General features: G+C 48.8%; 2 protein-coding genes across 4 annotated transcripts in view; one reads left to right on the forward strand and one right to left on the reverse strand.

The window, feature by feature from the left end:
* The window catches only part of LOC140418026 (uncharacterized), a 149,960-nt gene that overhangs the window by 87,059 nt on the left and 42,723 nt on the right, over nucleotides 1-20,178 (reverse strand). The gene's annotated exons all lie outside the window — the stretch shown is intronic.
* Nucleotides 4,197-15,752, forward strand: LOC140422301 (uncharacterized). Of its 3 annotated transcripts, XR_011947373.1 has the most exons (3): nucleotides 4,197-4,570; nucleotides 8,600-12,803; nucleotides 15,023-15,752. XR_011947373.1 is itself a non-coding variant. In XM_072507326.1 (2 exons), the coding sequence occupies exon 2, from the start codon at nucleotides 9,164-9,166 to the stop codon at nucleotides 10,364-10,366; it is 1,203 nt and encodes a 400-aa protein (XP_072363427.1). In that variant the 5' UTR covers nucleotides 4,197-4,570; nucleotides 8,600-9,163; the 3' UTR covers nucleotides 10,367-15,752. The 3 variants fall into 3 exon arrangements, 2 of the variants coding, with proteins under 2 accessions (XP_072363427.1, XP_072363428.1); XM_072507326.1 differs by having other exon boundaries at nucleotides 8,600-15,752; XM_072507327.1 differs by lacking the exon at nucleotides 4,197-4,570 and adding an exon at nucleotides 6,658-6,773 and having other exon boundaries at nucleotides 8,600-15,752.

Below are 20,178 nucleotides of genomic sequence, written 5' to 3' on the forward strand. Positions count from 1 at the left end.
ACAGGATCGAGATCTTGTCTTTGAAGCGGTGACACAAGATCTCTCTTTCTCAAAGAATATCTGTGTAAAGCAGGTACTGCTGAGGGCTAACTGTGTTTAACGGTGGATTGATAGCTGAGATGGTGTTTTTGTTGTTTGAGTGGGAATAAAGGGAGCAGTTAAGGGTTACTGTATTCACTGTATTGATTAGCATTGCTTAAGGGCTATTTGTCAGCTGTTTTCTGGTGCGATGTTAAATTTATTTTAATATTGTGTTAGTAATAAAGTTTATTTTCATACAGCACAGCCTATTTTTTGTGAAATCACTCCTGGAGTGAGGTATCCTTCACTCACAGTCTGACAAAACACAAATAAAATATTGGGGTTTGTGTCCAGTATCCAAGCCACTGTTGGGGTCTGGTCCGGGGTCATAACAGTGAGGAGGTGGGTTATGTGGATGTTTAAAGAACTTTGTACCCGAGGAGCAGAGATTTTACCTTCTTTCCAGCCCCACAGCAATGTCAGATTAGAATCTCTGACTTTTTTGTGCCGAGGACGATCCTACACCTGGTGTCCTCTTGCACCACAGGGAGCATCCTAATCGCAGACCTTCCCCCGTTTGTCTGGAGTTTCTGCTCGAGGGCTCACCCCCAGGTCGAGAATGTGGAGGTTTGGAGCCTCCCTGAATTCATTTATTGTGCACTTTCGGGAAGAGTTTGAGTTCTTCCTTTTGGTTAACTCGACTCCTGGTATTTCCCCGCTCCATTTTGTGGGAGATGTGTAAAGTTTATACTCGGAGCTGATCATTTCTCACACTGCTAACAAAAGGTGCAGGATGCTGGAGAACCAGCGGCATCTGGAGGTTTGTTTGGTGAAGGTGGAGGAGAATCATATGGAGGGCCCGAGTAAGCTATTGCTGAAGGAGGTTAATGCAGCAAGAGTGGCTTTGGACTCCCTGTTTACTCAGCAGGCCGAGAAAAGTTGAACGTTTGTCAGGCAGAAGTTGTACGAGTTTGGGAATAAGCCGAGCAAATACTTGCCTGTTTGACAAACAAAAAGGCCGACTTTAGAGCGAATACCTTTATTCAGCTTGGGGGATGGAAAAGGGTCATGAAGACGGAGGAGATAAACAGGGATTTGAGGAATTCTATGCAGGATTACACAAGTCTGAGCAGTCTGGTGATGTGTTGATGGGTGTGGAACATTCTTTCTCTTCCCTGAAGCTTCTGGAGGCCTCAGAAAATCTTAATGAGACAGCTGGTTTGTAATGCAGAACAAGGCCAGCAGCGCGGGTTCAATTCCTGTACCGGCTGAGAATTCTGAATTCTCCCTCTGTGACCCAAACAGGCGCCTGAATGTGGCGACTTGGGGCTTTTCACAGTAAAGTCATTGCAGTGTTAATGTAAGCCTACTTGTGACAATAAAAGATTATATTATTTCTAGGGAACAGGTGTCAAAGGCCAAGAAGTAGCTGCAGCCGGGTAAAGCCTCGGGACCGGATGGCTGTGGGTGAGTTTTATCGGGGGTTTGAGAATTTGTTGTTGGACCCATTGGTAGATATGTGTTGTCACTCTTTTGACTCTGGGATGCTGCCACCGACTCTTTGTGAGGTTAATATCTCTTTGATTCTGAAAGTGGGCAAGGACTCAGAGGAGTGGGCCTCTCATCGGCCAATCTCTCTTTTGAATGTTGACTTGAAACTGCGATCTTATGTTTTGGCGATAAGGCTGGAGGACATCCTTCTGACAATCGTGCGGGAGAACCAGACTGGGTTTATAAGGAGAAGGTTTTCCAGTAGCAATGTTGGAAGGTTGCTGAATGTGATTCAGGCTTTTCAGAAATATGCATTGGATGGGCTGGTGATCTCCTTCGATGCAGAGAAAGCTTTTGCTCGAGTTGAGTGGAATTATCTGGTGTATCCGCTGCGAGGCTTTGGGTTGGGTGAGGATTATATTGAGTGGATTCAATTGTTACATCACAGACCGGCAGCAGCGGTGCTCACCAATGGTTTACGGGCATCAAACCTTGAGCTTCAGAGAGGGACAAGACTGGGCTGCCCTCTGCCCCCCTTACTGTTTGCGTTGGCCATTGAGCCCTTGCTGGAGGATATTAGATCAGAAACTCTGATATCGAGACTGGAGGGTGGGGTGAGGCAGCACAAGATCACTCTGAGCGTCGATGACGGGCAGCTGTTTGTGTCGAACCCAGTGTTTCAGACCCGGGCATTATTAGAGTGGGGGAGGGGGTTTGAGCTGTTGAGGGGTAAGCCCTCTTTTCTTGCTAAGTTACCCTTCAGATGGTTCCCCTTGGGATTTAAATATCTGGGAATGTCAATGTCCCCCTTTTTTAGACAGCTATATGGGGCCAACTTTCCACAGCTGATGGTGACTATTAGGTGGGTCCTTGCCCGGTGGTCGGCTCTTCCGATTTCATGGTGAGGGAGAATCACCTTCATTAAAATGAATGTGTTGCCCAGACTGTTGTACCCTCTGCAGATACTGCCTATACTGCTGTCGAACAGAATTGTTAAGGAAATTAATGGAACGATTAGTACATTTATCTGGTCTCAAGTTTGTTCTGCTCCAGTCACCAGGAGCTAAGGGAGGGTTGGATCTCCCGAATATCAGACTATGTCAATTGGCCTCTCGTCTCAGGTTCATAAGGGATTGAGTTAGGATGGACCCAACATTCATCTGGCTCAATACAGAAGCAGACCAGTCAGGTCTCCCTCGATCCAAAACTGGCATAGGCTGATTATGGAATGCATCTCCATGCAATTTTTAATGTCTGTAATTCATTCAGAGTCTGGTGCATTGGGTGAAGTATGGAACTCCTATCTCAAATACATAGGCTCCAATTTGACTGACTTGCTCCTCCTGGGCATTCCACGAGTGAATTAAATTCAACTTCGGCCAGGAATAGGGCACAGTGGGTAGCACTGCTGCCTCACAGCACCAGGGACCCAGGTTTGATTCCTTGAGTGGCTGTCTGTGTGAAGATAGACATTCTCCCTGTGTCTGCGTGTGTTTCCTCTGAGTGCTACGTTTTCCTCCCACAGTCCAAAGATGTGCAGTTAAAGTGGATTGGTCATGCTAAATTGCCCCTTAGTGTCCAAAGAGGTATAATAATAATTGCTTATTGCCACAAGTAGGCTTCAATGAAGTTACTGTGAAAAGCCCCTAGTCAACACATTCCGGTGTCTGTTCAGGGAGGCCGGTACGGGAATTGAAGCTGCGCTGCTGGCATTGTTGCGCATTACAAGCCAGCTGTTCAGCCCACTGTGCTGGTGTAGGTTAGGTGGGTTGTCTATAATCAATGCATGAGGTTATGGGGATAGGGCAGAGAGTGGGCCTCAGTGAAGTGCTCTTTCTGCGGGTCAGTGCAGATTTAATAATAATAATAAATGTACTTTATTACAGAACCATAAATAATATATCTAATCTGTACCATATAACAACACTGGACATTTCTCTGTCTGATATTAATTTACTGTCCCCTTAAATGTCAATCATCTCCTGGGGAAACCAGCCATTTAATTGTGAATATTAGAAAACTGACCATCCTTTCAGCCAGACAAACAAATGTATCAAGGGAGGCACAGTGGTTAGCACTGCTGCCTCACAGTTCCAGGGACCTGGGTTCAATTCTGGCGTTGTGAGACTGTCTGTGTGGAGTTTGCACATTCTCCCCGTGTCTGTGTGGGTTTCCTCTGGGTGCTGTGGTTTCTTCCCACAGTCCAAAGATGTGCAGATTAGATGGGTTGATCATGCTAAATTGCCCTTAATGTCCAAGAGGTTCAGTCGGTTTACTGGATTACAGGGATCGGGTGGAGGCGTGGGATTAGGTAGGGTGCTCTTTCTAAGGGCCGTGCAGACTCGATGGGCTCCGTCTACACTGTAAATTCATTGGTTCTATGAAGCTGAGGGAGGAAAGGATGTCAATGACTTTAAGAGAGAGAGAGAGAGACCTGGGCCAAGCTTTGCAGAGTTTGCACCCTCCCTGGATTCACTTCCTTTCCCTTCAGTTGCTGCAAGTGACCAATTGAGGGTCAGGATGAGAAAATAAATGAAAAGGGGAGAAAAGAAAGTGTTTTACTCACAAATGTTGGAGACAGGAGGACATTTCAATCTGTGTGAAGTAAAATCTCCATTCACACCAAGCTCGCGCTGATTGGCTGGAGGAGCAGAGTCTTCCGGTCCTCACTCTTCTCATTGGTCAACACCTCACCAGGAAGGTCAGGGGGTGGGCTTTCCCTCGCACATGCGCAGCCGCTCCTCTCTCTTGGACATGCGCAGTCCCGGCACGGAGGGAGGGAAAATCACTTCGCTCTGGCCGGAGCTGTCAGCCGGTTGCCTGGAAACCTTGTCTGGAGGAGGGGGATTAATGAGTGGCGTGGAGCTGCCGTGTCCGCGCGCCGGGCTTGAGCACTGGACCCTGAGACATCACCGAGGATTCCTGTGCGTGCGCCGGACTGTTGTTGACCAATGGGAAGAGTTGGTGAACCGGAAGGACTCTTCCACCATCCAATCAGCTCCCCTGTTGCCTGAATGCGGAAGCTGGACGATGAGGCTTCCTCCTGTCTCCAACATCTGTGAGTAAAACACTTTCTTTTCCCCCCTTTTCCATTTCTTTTCTCATTCTGAAGGTAAAGGAAGTGAATCCAGGGAGGGTACAGACTCTGGAAAGCTTTTCTCTCTCGTAAAGACATTGTCATCCTTTGCTCCCTCAGCTTGATCATAGAATTTACAGTGCAGAAGGAGGCCATTCGGCCCATCGAGTCTGCAACGGCTCTTGGAAAGAGCACCCTACCCAAGGTCAACACTCCCACTCTATCCCCATAACCCAGTAACCCCACCCAACACTAAGGGCAATTTATCATGGCCAATCCACCTAACCTGCACATCTTTGGACTGTGGGAGGAAACCGGAGCACCCGGAGGAAACCCACGCACACACGGGGAGGATGTGCAGACTCCACACAGACACTGACCCAAGCCGGAATCGAACCTGGGACCCTGGAGCTGTGAAGCAATTGTGCTATCCACAATGCTACCGTGCATTTATTTGTCTGGCTAAAAGGATGGTCTCTTTCCCAATGTTCACAATTAAAGGGCTGGTTTCTCCAGGAGATGGCTGACATTTAAGGGGACAGTAAATTAATATCAGACAGAGATATGTCTCGTGTTGTTATATGGTACAAATTAGACATTTATATATAATCTCCACATCATATTATTTATGGTTCTGTCATAAATTACATTTATTATTATTTCTAGCCTTGTAATATTGTGCTGTAGCTATGTTATATATTTCCTGTCATCTCTTCCCTCAGAGGGTTATTAGTCTCTGGATCTCCCACAGGGACCAGTGGGGTGTGGGGGGTCATTGAATATATTCACGGATGAGGTGGACAGATTTTTAATAAGTTGTTATTTTTTAAATCATGTTTTAAACAATGAATGCAACAGAGTAACAGAAAGAATGGTGGAAAATGGTCACAGAGTGGAACAAGAGATATTGCCAACATAAATCCGAGCAACACATTGCAGAATTAATTTGGAACAGGATATTTGAGGGACCAGAGCCTCGAGATGAAATGCCAGATCAATTGAACAACCAGTTAACAGGTTAGAATAGTGTGTGGGGAAAGAGAGTAAGATTATATAATAACAGAGGATAACAATTCAGTTTGTAAAATATTACAAACAGACTAACCGGATATACAAATTAAAATGAATAACACAACATAGATGACAGAGAACTCCGATAGTGCAGAAGGCCATTCACCCCTCAAGTCTGCAGTGAGTCTCAGAAAGAACACTTCACTGAAGCCCACTCCCCATCCTATTCTCGTAAACCGGTGCGTTGATCATGGTCAAGCTATCTACCCTAAACATCTTGGACACTAAGGGGCAATTTAGTGTGACCAATACACGTTTGTTGCACATCTTTGGACAGTGGGAGGAAACTGGAGCAACCGGAGGAAACCCACAAAGACACAAGGCTCAGGAGGCGCAAGTCAGTCAAATTGGAGGCTATGTATTTGAGATAGGAGTCCCACACTTTACCCAATGCATCAGACTCGGAATCAATTACAGACATTAAAAATTGCATGGAGATGCATTCCATAATCAGCCTATGCCAGTTTTGGATACAGGGAGACCTGACTGGTCTGCTTCTGTATTGAGCCAGATGAATGTTGGGTCCATCCCAAGACATTATGAACCTAAGACGAGAGGCCAATTGATGAAGCATGATTTTCGGGAGACCATACACTCCCTTAGCTCCTGGTAATTGGAGCTCAACAGACTTCAGGCGAGATTTCTTTGTGTTCCAGATAGAGTCATAGATTTTTTTCAGCATGGAAACAGGCCCTTCGGCCCAGCTTGTCCATGCCGCCCAGTTTCTATCACTAAGCTAGTCCCACTTGCCAGGATTTATCCCCTATCCCTCTATACCCACCCTGCCCATGTAACTGGGGTTTAAATACAAAATTGTACCTGCCTCTACCACTGCCTCTGGCAGCCGTTCCAGATGCTCACCACCTTCTATCTGAAGAAATTTCCCCTCTGGTCTCTTTTGTATCTCTCTCCTCTCACCTTAAACCTATGTCCTCTAGTTCTAGACTCCTCTACCTTAGGGAAAAGATGTCGACTGTATACCTTATCTATGCTTCTCATTATTTTATAGACCTCTATAAGATTACATCTAAACCTCCTACGCTCCAGGGAAAAAAGTCCCAGCCAATCCAGCTTCTCCTTATAACTCAGACCATCAAGACCTGGCAGCATCCTCGTAAATCTCTTCTGCACTCTTTCTAGTTTAACAATATCCTTCCTATAATAGGCTGACCAGAACTGTTCCCCATCATCCAGATGAATTTTCTGTACTAAGGTTATGTCGACTTTCTCCTTAAGAAAGGAGATTATCTTTTTCCTTCTGATAGGGTGATGGATGCCCCGTACAGTCCCTGAGAAAATTTGCAGATTAACTGCCGCCATTAGTTAGATGACAGAGAGAACAGGAACAGATTTTCACGCCTCAATCGGGCGTGCGCCATTACCCCCTCCTCCAACTCACTTTACACCAGAGGCACCAAAGTCTCCCCAAACTGCTCCTTTCACAGATAAAAGCCCCATCTGTACCAGAGTAGGATAAAGTCAACAGCACATAAACCCTCCCATACTAACAAAAATACAAAAGAATCACCACCACAATAGATCCAAGGGGACATTCCTCAATAAGACTGAGGACCCGGAGGATTAACCCCACGGCCAGACTGTCGTTACCCTCAGGATACCTTCTCCAAAATGAGGAGAAGAAAAGAAGGGCCAACAAGGAAATGGGGATCGAATGTCCCTCCCACATTTTAGACCCACCCGTGAAGACCTGCATCCACCACCACCCACCCTTTGGCAATGGCGCCACTCGGTTCTGCCACGATTAACGCTCGGATAATAGAAGAAAGACGGCGGATAATAAGCACACGGCACATCTACCATAACTGAGATAAGATAATCCGAGTCCCTGGAACACTCGAGGAGAAGAAGACATTCAATCGGCCCTCACAGAATAACAACTCCCTTCAACAGGATAAAAGATAACAAATTCAGACAACACCAAGATAGGGAAAGAGTCCGGATTAGAGCCTCAGTTAGTCTGGGCTGCAAATCATCGCTCCAATTATTCCCCTTCATGGATTTAGCGAATGCCAAGGCAGTAGTCGGATTATTGAAAGACTTGACGGAATTGTTGGATACAATTTCAGGATCACAGGACAAAGCGACATAATTCACTGTAAGGTGAGGTGGGAGCAAGGTCTCACCTCACCTTGCCCATCTCCAGGACCCTCTGGTGATCTTTCAAGCTGTGGAAGTGAATGATTACAGACCTGGGATGAAATCTATCCCTCGGCCTCAAAGACAGGATCCGAGGCCCTTTCTAATTTGAAATGCCCAGGCTTCAAATCCAGCTTGAGAAAACGTGGCAGCCGGTCCTCGAAGAACCTAACGGGAGCCTCACCCTCCACACCTTCTGGCAGGTTGACGACTCGGATGTTCGGTCTCTGACCCTCAGTTCTCCAAGTTCTCCAGGAGTCCACCACACCACTCAGCCGGTTTTCCAAGGATTGAATTCTTGCCTCCGCCGAGGAGGCATCTTGCTCAACGTTCAGGATTCTCTCCTCCGGATCATCAAGCCTCTTCATGGTGTTTTACAGCTCGGCCTCATGAGCTCACAGATATTGAGTCAGCACACTCAGCCTCTGGTCAGTAACACGCAGAATGTCGCTGACATAGATCGGCCAATGATCCCACAGAATAGACGAGCAGGCTCGATGGGCCGAATGGCCAACTGCAGCTCGTATTTGTTAAGATCTCTGTGCAGAGGACAGGAAGCAGTGAGCATGGATCTGTCAATCAGCCTGAATCAGCACCTTCAGGAGAATTGGGAGGGTGAATATTAGATGCAGCAGAGTGAGAATGGAGGGGGAGAGTGCGGGACGGGGATTCACAGCTCTTGGGGAATAAGAGAGGAAAGAATGTTCTCTAGAAACTAGAATGGTCTGTTCTGAATTTCTATCCTGTACTGACAGTGATGTCTTTTGTAAATTGTTTTTACAGGATATTAGACGAAGAGGAGGAATTACAGACAGAAATCTCAAACTTTACTTCTCGATCTGACTGAGTCTCTCAATTCCTTGGAACTGAATATCATCGGCCTTTGAATCTCGAAGGAGAAATGTTTGTCTGTTCTGTCGGCTTCAAAAGATTTTAACCATCAGTGTGACTGGAAAAGCACCAAGACACACGCACCCGAGTGAGTGTGTTCCAGAGCACTGACTGTGGAAAGAGCTTTAACCAGTTACACAGCCTGAAAAAACATCGCACCATTCACAGCGGGGAAAATGAATGAAATGAAAATGAAATGAAAATCGCTTATTGTCACAAGTAGGCTTCAATTAAGTTACTGTGAAAAGCCAATAGTCACCACATTGCGGAGCCTGTTCGGGGAGGCTGGTACAGGAATTGAACCGTGCTGCTGGCCTGCCTTGGTCTGCTTTAAAAGCCAGCGATTTAGCCCAATGAGCTAAACCAGCCCCTTAGAGAGACCGTACACGTGTTCTGTGTGTGATCGAGGCTTCAACTGACAGGTCAAACCTGGAGAGAAAGAAGAATACCCAAAACATGGAGAAACGGTGGAAATGTGGGGACTGTGGGAAGGGATTCAGGGTTCCATCTCAGCTGGAAGTTCATCGGCGCAATCATACTGGGGAGAGGCCGTTCACCTGCTCTGTGTGTGAGAAGGGATTCAGTCGGTTATCCACCCTGCAGTTACACCAGCGAGTTCACACTGGGGAGAGGCCATTCACATGCTCTCAGTGTGAGAAGGGATTCACTGAGTTATCCAGCCTGCGGAAACACCAGCGAGTTCACACTGGGGAGAGGCCATTCACATGCTCTCAGTGTGAGAAGGGATTCACTACTTCATCGAGCCTGCTGACACACCAGCGAGTTCACACTGGGGAGAGGCCGTTCACCTGCTCTCAGTGTGAGAAGGGATTCAGTCGGTTATCCAGCCTGCAGACACACCAGCGAGTTCACACTGGGAAGAGGCCGTTCACCTGCTCTCAGTGTGAGAAGGGATTCACTGAGTTATCCAGCCTGCGGAAACACCAGCGAGTTCACACTGGGGAGAGGCCATTCACATGCTCTCAGTGTGAGAAGGGATTCACTACTTCATCGAGCCTGCTGACACACCAGCGAGTTCACACTGGGGAGAGGCCGTTCACCTGCTCTCAGTGTGAGAAGGGATTCAGTCGGTTATCCAGCCTGCAGACACACGAGCGAGTTCACACTGGGGAGAGGCCGTTCACCTGCTCTCAGTGTGAGAAGGAATTCACTCAGTTATCCGTCCTGCAGACACACCAGCGAATTCACACTGGGGAGAGGCCGTTCACCTGCTCTCAGTGTGAGAAGGGATTCGCTCAGTTATCCAACCTGCGGATACATCAGCGAGTTCACACTGGGGAGAAGCCATTCGCCTGCTCTCAGTGTGAGAAGGGATTCACTACTTCATCGAGCCTGCAGAGACACCATCGAGATCACAGTGGGGAGAGGCCGTTCACCTGCTCTCAGTGTGAGAAGGGATTCGCTCAGTTATCCAACCTGCGGATACATCAGCGAGTTCACACTGGGGAGAGGCCATTCACCTGCTCTCAGTGTGAGAAGGGATTCACTACTTCATCGAGCCTGCGGAGACACCAGCGAGTTCACACTGGGGAGAGGCCGTTCACCTGCTCTCAGTGTGAGAAGGGATTCACTCGGTTATCCAACCTGCAGAGACACCAGCGAGTTCACACCGGGGAGAAGGCGTTAACATGCTCTTAGTGAGAGAAGGGATTCAGATATCCGGACACCCTGCAGGAACACTAGCGAGTTCACACCTGGAAGAAGCCATTCACCTGCTCTGAGCAGGGGAGGCATTCAATGATCCGACCCAACTCCGGAGACACCAAGTTAATTCTGGGGAGAGACCATTCATCTGCGCTCAATGTGGGGAGGGGTTTTGTGATTCATCGCACCTGTTGTGACTCCAACAAGTTCACAAATTACAGATGTTTGCTCCGTTATTGTTTCTGCTCTCACTGACATCCAGGACTGCATTTTGTTCATTCTGACATCTGGTGAAGGGTGATGATTGGAGGGTTTCTTTCTGCTGGACTGGTCAGTCTAGCACCTCTGCCTCTGGTGGGCTGACCATTTTTGAGGTTAGTTGCGATTACCTGGTTCCAAGTTTGACGAGGAGCACAGAATGAAAAGGTGTTTGCACGTTGGAAGATATTTAGTTCCCAAAGCAGCCATGTTGCCATGAAGATGGGCTATGGTGGTTACAGGGTTCTTTTGCCTAATTTATCTGGGTGTTTCTCGCAGAAAGAAACTGTCATGGTATGAGGGGCAAGTTGTCTGGTAGAATGGGAAATTACAATAAACAAATAACTGGAAGTGGCAACGCAGGTGGATAAGGAGCTAAGAAGGCAGACGGCATGCTTGTCTTCATTGGTCGGGGTATTGAGTATAAAAATTGGCAAGTCATGCTGCAGCTGTCGTTCGGCCACACGTGGAATATTGCCTACAATTCTGGTCACCACATTACCAAAAGGATGTGGAGGCTTTCGTGGTAGTCACCACTGAAGTATATATTGTATATCGAGGATGTCGATGTAGATGCTTTATGGTGAGGCCCTGTACTACAGGTATGGGGGTAGTTCCCTGCCTACTGGCTCCGCCCAGTAGGCGGAGTATAAATATGTGTGCACCCAGTACAGCAGCCATTTCGCCAGCTGCTGTAGGAGGCCACACATCTTAGTGTAGTAAAGCCTTGATTGCATCCAACTCTCGTCTTTGTGTAATTGATCGTGCACCAATTTATTACACTAAGTTTTCAGAAGATGGACCTCCGCATCAAGCCGGATCGCCTGCAGCTGCATCCGCAAGCAGACAACGCCAAAAAGGAGTTTCAACACTGGCTAGCCTGTTTCGAAGCTTACATCGGGTCTGCACCAGCCCCAATCCCAGAACCACAGAAGATCCAGATCCTTTACACGCGGCTGAGCTCCAATGTCTTTCCACTTATCCAGGACTCGCCGACCGACGCAGAAGCCATGGCGCTACTGAAGGAAAACTATGCTCAGCGGCCGAACACACTATACGCCAGGCACCTCCTCTCCACGTGTCGTCAACTTCCTGGTGAGTCAGTGGAAGATTTCTGGCGTGCCCGGGTTCCCCTAGTTAGAGACTGTTACTGTCAGGCCGTCTCGTCCATGGAACACTCGAATTTGCTCATGAGAGATGCATTTGTTACGGGCATAGGGGCCGATCACATCCGCCAGCGCCTTTTAGAACGGTCCACGCTCGACCTCGCAGAAACCAAAAAGCTAGCGTTCTCACTCACGGTCGCTTCATGCAATGTCCAGCCTATGCACCCGGCCGAGCGGCCCACCCCCCCTGTGCATCATGGACTCCGCAGACGGCCGCCCCATCATGGACCCTATCAGCGAACGCCCTCAGCCAACCCCACGCCTGTGCCACGCGGCAGCCAACCGATCATTTTGCTGCAGTGTGCCAGGCCCGCTCAATTGCCACTATTGTTCCGGCACCCGCCACGTGCGGACAGTGGGCTCCGCCATTTTCCCTTCCTCAGACCACGTGCGACCTAAGGGTGCCGCCATCTTGTTCCCCCCAGGACCAACGGGCGCCACCATCTTGTTTTCTCCACGACACGTGCAGCCCGTTGGCGCCGCCATCTGTTCCCCCCCAGGACCAATGGGCGCCACCATCTTGTTTTCCCCACGCACGTGCGGCCCGTGGGTGCCGCCATCTGTTCCCCCCCCCAGGACCAATGGGCGCCACCATCTTGTTTTCCCCACGCACGTGCGGCCCGTGGGTGCCGCCATCGTGTTCCCCCCAGGACCCCTGCCCATCCGGCACCTCAACCAGCTGCTCATCGCCCGCAACCACCGATGACCAGCCGCGTCTCGCCTCGGTCACGGTCGCAAAAAGAAACATCCTCCAAGAATTTGGATCATAATTAGGAGAGAGTGCACATCACTCAAAGGGATCCTACATTTTCAACACACAACCGTTAGAGTGGTTAACTGATACGAGTGGGATCATCTCAGGACAAAGTACACTTGGATCTATCCGCTTTCCGCAGTCTCGTCCACACAACCTTGCAACTGCTTCAACCAAAGTGAAGGTCGATGGGCACAAGATCTCCTGCCTGCTGGACTCCGGGAGCACCGAGAGCTTCATTCACCCCGATACGGTAAGGTGCTGCTCCCTCGCGCTACATCCCGTTAACCAGAGAATCTCCCTGGCCTCCGGGTCCCACTCCGTGGCGATCCGGAGGTGTTGCATCGCCACTCTCACTGTCCAAGGCGTGGAGTTCAGCGGCTTCCGTCTCTACGTCCTTCCTAACCTCTGCGCTGCCCTGCTACTTCCAGTGCAACCTCCAGAGCCTAACACTGAAATGGGGCAGGCCCCTACCACCCCTTACTGTGTGCGGCCTCGCGACCCTAAAGGTCGACCCACCTCCCCTATTTGCAAACCTAACTCCGGATTGTAAATCTGTCGCCACCAGGAGCAGACAGTACAGCGCCCAGGACAGGACCTTCATCAGGTCCGAAGTCCAGTGACTGTTTCGGGAGGGCATCATCGATGCCAGCAACAGCCCCTGGAGAGCCCAAGTGGTAGTCGTTAAAACTGGGGAGAAACACAGGATAGTCGTTGACTACAGCCAGACCATCAATCGGTACACGCAGCTCGACGTGTACCCCCTCCCACGCATATCTCATATGGTCAATCAGATTGCACAGTACCGGGTCTTCTCAACTGTGGGCCTGAAATCTGCCTACCACCAGCTCCCCATCCGCAAGGCGGACCGCCCATACACAGCCTTCGAGGCAGGTGGCCACCTTTACCACTTTCTTAGCGTTCCCTTTGGCGTCACTAACGGGGTCTCGGTCTTCCAACGGGAGATGGACTGAATGGTTGACTGGTACGGACTGCGGGCTACTTTCCCGTACCTGGACAATGTCACCATATGCGGCCACGATCAGCAGGACCATGACGCCAACCTTGCCAAATTTCTCCACACCGCCACTCTCCTCAACCTAACCTATAACAAGGAGAAGTGCGTGTTCAGCATGAGCCGCTTAGCCATCCTCGGCTTTGTGGTCCAGAACGGAGTTCTGGGGCCCGACCCCGATCACCTGCGCCTCCTCATAGAACTCCCCCTTCCCCACTGCTGCAAGGCCCCCAAACGATGCCTGGGGTTCTTTTCATATTACGCCCAGTGGGTCCCAAACTATGCGGACAAGGCCCGCCCACTCATTCAATCCACTGTTTTCCCCTGACGGCCGAGGCTCCACCAGGCCTTCACCCATATCAAGGCCGACATCGCCAAGGCCGCGATGCACGCAGTCGATGAGACGTTACCATTCCAAGTCGAGAGCGATGTATCAGACGTCGCTCTGGCCGCCACCCTCAGCCAGGCAGGCAGGCCCGTGGCATTCTTTTCCCGCACCCTACATGCCTCCGAAATTCGGCATTCCTCCGTTGAAAAAGAGGCCCAAGCCATCGTTGACGCTGTGCGGCATTGGAGGCATTACCTGGCTGGCAGGCGATTCACTCTCCTCACTGACCAACAGTCGGTTGCCTTCATGTTTAACAACACACAGCGGGGCAAGATCAAAAACGATAAAATCTTGAGGTGGAGGATCGAGCTCTCCACCTACAACTACGAGATTTTGTATCACCCCGGTAAGCTCAACGAGCCCCCTGATGCCCTATCCCGAGGTACATGTGCCAGCGCACAGGTGGACCGACTCCGGACTCTGCACGACAACCTCTGTCACCCGGGGATCACACGTTTTTACCATTTCATTAAGGCCCGCAACCTGCCCTACTCCATCGAGGAAGTCCGGGCAATCACCAGAGACAGCCAGGTCTGCGCGGTGTGTAAGCCGGACTTCTACTGGCCAGACCGTGCGCGCCTGGTGAAGGCCTCCCGCCTCTTTGAACGCCTCAGCGTGGACTTCAAAGGGCCCCTCCCCTCCACCGACCATAACACTTACGTCCTCAGTGTGGTCGATGAACATTACAGATTCCCCTTCGTCATCCCATGCCCTGATATAACGTCTGCCACCGTCATCAAAGCCCTCAACACCATCTTCGCTCGGTTCAGCTTCCCCGCCTACGTCCACAGCGACAGGGGATCCTCATTCATGAGCGATGAGCTGCGCCAGTTCCTGCTCAACAGGGGTATCGCCTCGAGCAGGACGACCAGCTACAACCCCCGGGGAAACGGGCAGATGGAAAGGGCGAATGGGACGGTTTGGAGGGCCTTCCAGCTGGCCCTAGGGTCCAGAAATCTCCCGGCCTCCCGCTGGCAGGAGGTCCTCCCCGACGCCCTTACTCCATTCGGTCGCTCCTGTGCACTGCGACTCATGAAACATCTCATGAATGTCTCTTTGCCTTCCCTAGGAAGTCCACCTCTGTGTCCCTCCCGACATGGCTGACAGCCCCGGACCCGTTCTCCGCCATCGGCACGTTCGACTCCACAAGGTGGACCCGTTGGTTGAGAGGGTACAGCTACTTCACGCCAACCAGCAGTACGCCTACGTGGCTTACCCCGACGGCCGCCAAGACACAGTCTCCCTCAGGGATCTGGCACCAGCTGGTTCCACCCCCCTGCTCCGGCGCACCCCACCGCAGTTCCCGCTCCAGGATAATCCGTCCTCCCCCGGCTCACACCCGGGGATGAAGAGGATTTCGCCACGCTCCCGGAGTCACCAAAGACCAAATCAACACCGGAGTCGCCGCCCGGAGTCACCGAAGACCAAACCAACGCCGGAGTCACCGCCAGCACTGCTCTCAACGGCAGATCAAGGCTCCGGACCGCCTGAACTTGTAATATTTTCTGTATTTGAAATCACATCTTTCTGCATATAGTTCTCCACCACCCCCGTCGGACTCAATTTTAACAGGGGGTGAATGTGGTAGTCACCACTGATGTATGTATTGTATATAGAGAATGTCGATGTAGATACTTTATGGTGAGGCCCTGTACTACAGATACGGGGGTAGTTCCCTGCCTGCTGGCTCCGCCCAGTAGGCGGAGTATAAATATGTGTGCTCCCAGTATAGCAGCCATTTCGCCAGCTGCTGTAGGAGGCCACACATTTCAGTGTAATAAAGCCTCGATTGCATCCAACTCTCGTCTTTGTGTAATTGATCGTGCATCAGTTTTGGAGAGAGTGCAGAGGAGGTTTACCAGGATGTTGCCTGGCCTGGCGGGTATTAGCTATGCGGAGAGGTTGGATAAATTCTGATTGTTTTCACTAGAGCGACGGAGTTGAGGGACGACCTGATAAAAGAGTGGCATGGACAGAGTGGATAGTCCGAAGCTTTTTCCCCGGTTGTAAAAGTCAATTACCAGGTTGAAGGTGTGAGGGGCAAAGTTTAGAGGAGACATGCGAGGGAAGGTTTTTACACAGAGGGTGGTGAGTGCCTGGAACTCGCTGCCGGAGGTGGTTGTGGAAGCAGGTACGATAGTGACGTTTAAGAGGCATCTTGACAAATACATGAATCGGATGGAAATAGACGGATACAGATGGAAGCACAGAAGGTTTTAGTTTGGATAGACATCATGATCAGAGCAGACTTGGTGGGCCCAAGGGCCTGTCCCTTTGCTGTACTGTCCTTTGTTCTTTGTATGTCGATAAACAATAGACAGGCAACTGCTCGCATTTTATTTACATAAAATATAGATTTCTTTAAGAAACAAAAATTAAACAGCAAAATGAAGCTATCGTGGCGAACAAGGAAAGTTAAAGATTCCATTAGATCAATGGAGGAGACTCATGAAGTGGCCCAAATAGTAGTGAGCCTGAGGATTGAGAACTTGTTTTAGAATTCAGCAAAGGACCAAGAAACTGATGGAAGAGAAAATAGAATATGAGAGCAAACTGGGGAGAACTGCAAAAGCTCCTATAGGAATGTGAAAAGGAAAAGATTGGCAAAGACCAATGTGGGTCCATTCCAGGCAGAGACAGGAGAGTTTATAATGGGGAATAAGGAAATGGCAGAGAAACTAAACAGTGTGTGTTTGTCTTCATGGAGGAATTTTACAGAAATTGTCCCAAAAACATTAGAGAACCAAGGGACTAGTGAGCAGAGATTAGTATTAGTGAAAAAGCAGTACTGGAGAAATTAATGTGGTTGAAAATTAATAAATCCCCCAAAGCTGATGCTCTCCACCCCAGAGTGTTGAAAGAGGCGGCTGTAGAGATAGTGGATACATTGGTGATCATCTTTCAAAATTCTATAAATTCTGGAATGATTCCTGCAGAATGGAAGGTGGTAAATGTAACCCTACTATTTAAGGAGAGAGAGAAAACAGGGAACCACAGACCCATTAGCCTGACATCAGTAGGAGGGAAAATGCTACAATTTATTATAAAGGATGTGATAACATACAAATTAGGAGCAGGAGTAGGCCACTCGGCCCCTCGAGCCAGCTCCACCATTCAAAAGGTTCATGGCTGATCTGATTGTATCTTGGGAGATAGTAATATTCTTTATTATAATCACCTTTATTATTGTCACAAGTAGGCTTACATTAACACTGCAATGAAATTACTGTGAAAATCCCCTAGTCGCCACACTCCGGTACCTGTTCGGGTATACAGAGGGAGAATTCAGAATGTCCAATTCACCTAACAAGCACGTCTTTTGGGGCTTGTGGGAGGAAACCCACACTGTTTTGGGGAGAACGTGGAGACTGCACAGACAGTGACCCAAGCCGGGAATTGAATCCAGATCCCTGGAGCTGTGAAGCAACAGCACTAACCACTGTGCCTCCATGCCGCTGTGTCAGTTATGGGGAACAAGGAAATGGCAGAGGAGTTAAACAGATATTTTGCAAAAGTCTTTACGGTGGAAGATACTTAAAATATCCCATTAATACTAAAGAATATGGAGGGAGCAATTAAATACCATCATTGGAGAAGTTGTATTTGACAAACTAATGGGGATAAGATAAGTCCCCTGGATGGCTGCATCCTAGGATCCTAAAATAAATGGCTGCAGGGATAGTGGATGCATTGATTGTAATTTTCCAAAAATCCTTGGATTCTGGAGAAGTACCAGAGGACTGGAAAACTGCCAATGTGACAACCCCCCCCGATTCAGAATGGGAGGGAGGAAAACAACGAGACACTATAGGACGATAAGCCTAACATTTATTGTTGAAAAAAATGTTGGAATCAATTATTAGGAAATAATAGCAGCACATTGAGAAAATCATAATCTAATCAAGCAGAGTCAGCATGGCTTTGTGAAAGGGAAACCGTGTCTGACTAATTTATCAGAGTGTTTCGAGGAAGTCTCAACCAGAGTGGATAGAGGGGGACCAGTAGATGTGTTGTATTTAAACTTCCAGAAGGCCAATATCATTTAGGACCTTTCCCATCCCTTGTGGATCTGTACATAGATGACCTAGTGTATCCTTAAGAGGCTCTACCCTCTCCCTAGTCACTCTTTTACCCTCTATGTATCTGTAAAAGCTCTTTGGATTTTCCTTTGCCTCATCTGCCAAGACAATCTCATGTCCCCTTTTTACTCTCCTGATCTCTACCTTAACTCTACTCCGACAAACACTGCACTCTTCAAGGGATCCACTTGATCCCAGCTGCGTATGCATGCCATATGGCTCCTTTTTGACCACAGCCTCAATATCCCGAGTCATCCAAGGTTCCCTCCTCTACCAGCCTGAGAGGAATGTGCTCACCCTGAACCCTAGTTAACACCTTTTTGAAAGACTCCCACTTGCCAGCTGTCCCCTTGCCTGCAAATAGCTGATCAATAATTTTGCAATAAAATTAGAAGGGCACTGCAGGGCTACAGAATTGGACAAATGTGAGACTGACAGAATTGCTCGACAGAGAGTTGGCATCGACTCGAGTTGCTGACTAACTCATTCTGTGCTGCAATGCTCTGAGGCTGGAAATATATAACAAAACAACAGTACTATATTACAAGACTGGAAATAAATGTACTTTATAACAGAACCATAAATAATACATATATGGCGACTAGGGGCTTCTCAAAGTAACTTCAATGTAAGCCTCCTTGTGACAATAAAGATTATTATCATTAATATGTACCATATAACAACATGAGACATATCTCTGTCTGATATTAATTTACTGTCCCCTTAAATGTCAGCCATCTCCTGGGGAAACCAGCCCTTTAATTGTGAACATTCGGAAAGAGACCATCCTTTTAGCCAGACAAATAAATATGTCAAGCTGAGGGAGCAAAGGATGCCAATATCTTTAAGAGAGAGAGAGACCTGGGCCGACCTTTCCAGAGTCTGCACCCTCCCTGGATTCACTTCCTTTCCCTTCAGTTGCTGTAAGTGACCAATTGAAGGTCAGAATGAGAAAAGAAATGGAAAGGGAGAGAAAAGAAAGTGTTTTACTCCTAGATGTTGGAGACAGGAGGACGTTTCAGTCGATGTGAAGCTCAGTCTTCATTCACACAACGTCTGCGCTCTGACTGTCCTGGTCCTCCAACTCTTCCCCCACACATGCGCAAGCTCCCCTCACCCTTGGGCGTGCACAGTTGCGGGCCGCACGTTTGCACGGCGGATAGAGTGGTTTCCGCAGCGCGGGGCATTATGGGGGCTTCGGCCGCCATTACTCATTCGGAGCCCAGTCTCCAAACTCCTTGGACTTGGGACTTTGGGGGGGGGGGGGGGGTAGTCACTGGATTGGATTATGACGCCCCCCCTTAGTAAAACAGTTTGTTAACTTCAGGTGTAAAGATTTAGACACCTGGGTGACATATTGGGGAGAGCAACAGGTGAGAGTGAAACTGAACCCGAGAGTCAGCACCTTCCAGGAGGAGAATTGGGGAAAAAGCAGGAAGTACTTCTGCACTGTATGTTGTATGTTCTATGGGGATAGTGGGATTAATTAGTGTTGAAATCAATTGGGAGGAGGGAGTGTGTGGGGGATAGAGATTTATAGTTTCGGAAGAAGGATTTCTGTGACAACAAGAATTATCAATTCTGAATTTCTATCCTATAATTACAGTGATGACTTGATGATGTCAATCCTATTACGCCCATTAAAGTCTCTATCAGGTCAGTCTTCAACCTTCTCTTTTCCAGAGAAAATATTACCAGCCTGTTCAACATATCCTGTAACTTAATCCCTCTCAGTTCTGGTATCATCCCTGTGAAACTTTCTAGAGATGCAGGTAGGGCAGTGGATGTTGTCTATATGGACTTCAGTAAGGCATTTGACAAGGTCCCTCATGGCAGACTGGTACAAAAGGTGAAGTCACACGGGATCAGGGGTGAGCTGGCAAGATGGATACAGAACTGGCTAGGTCATAGAAGGCAGAGAGTAGCAATGGAAGGGTGCTTTTCTGATTGGAGGGCTGTGACTCGTGGTGTTCCCCAGGGAACCGTGCTAGGACCTTTGCTGTTCATAGTATATATAAATGAATTGGAGGAAAATGTAACTGGTCTGATTAGTAAGTTTGCGGATGACGCAAAGGTTGGTGGAATTGCGGATAGCAGTGAGGACAGTCGGAGGATACAGCAGGATTTAGATCATTTGGAGACTTGG

The sequence above is a fragment of the Scyliorhinus torazame genome, chromosome 5 (assembly GCF_047496885.1).
Source record: "Scyliorhinus torazame isolate Kashiwa2021f chromosome 5, sScyTor2.1, whole genome shotgun sequence".
Lineage (NCBI taxonomy): Eukaryota > Metazoa > Chordata > Chondrichthyes > Carcharhiniformes > Scyliorhinidae > Scyliorhinus > Scyliorhinus torazame.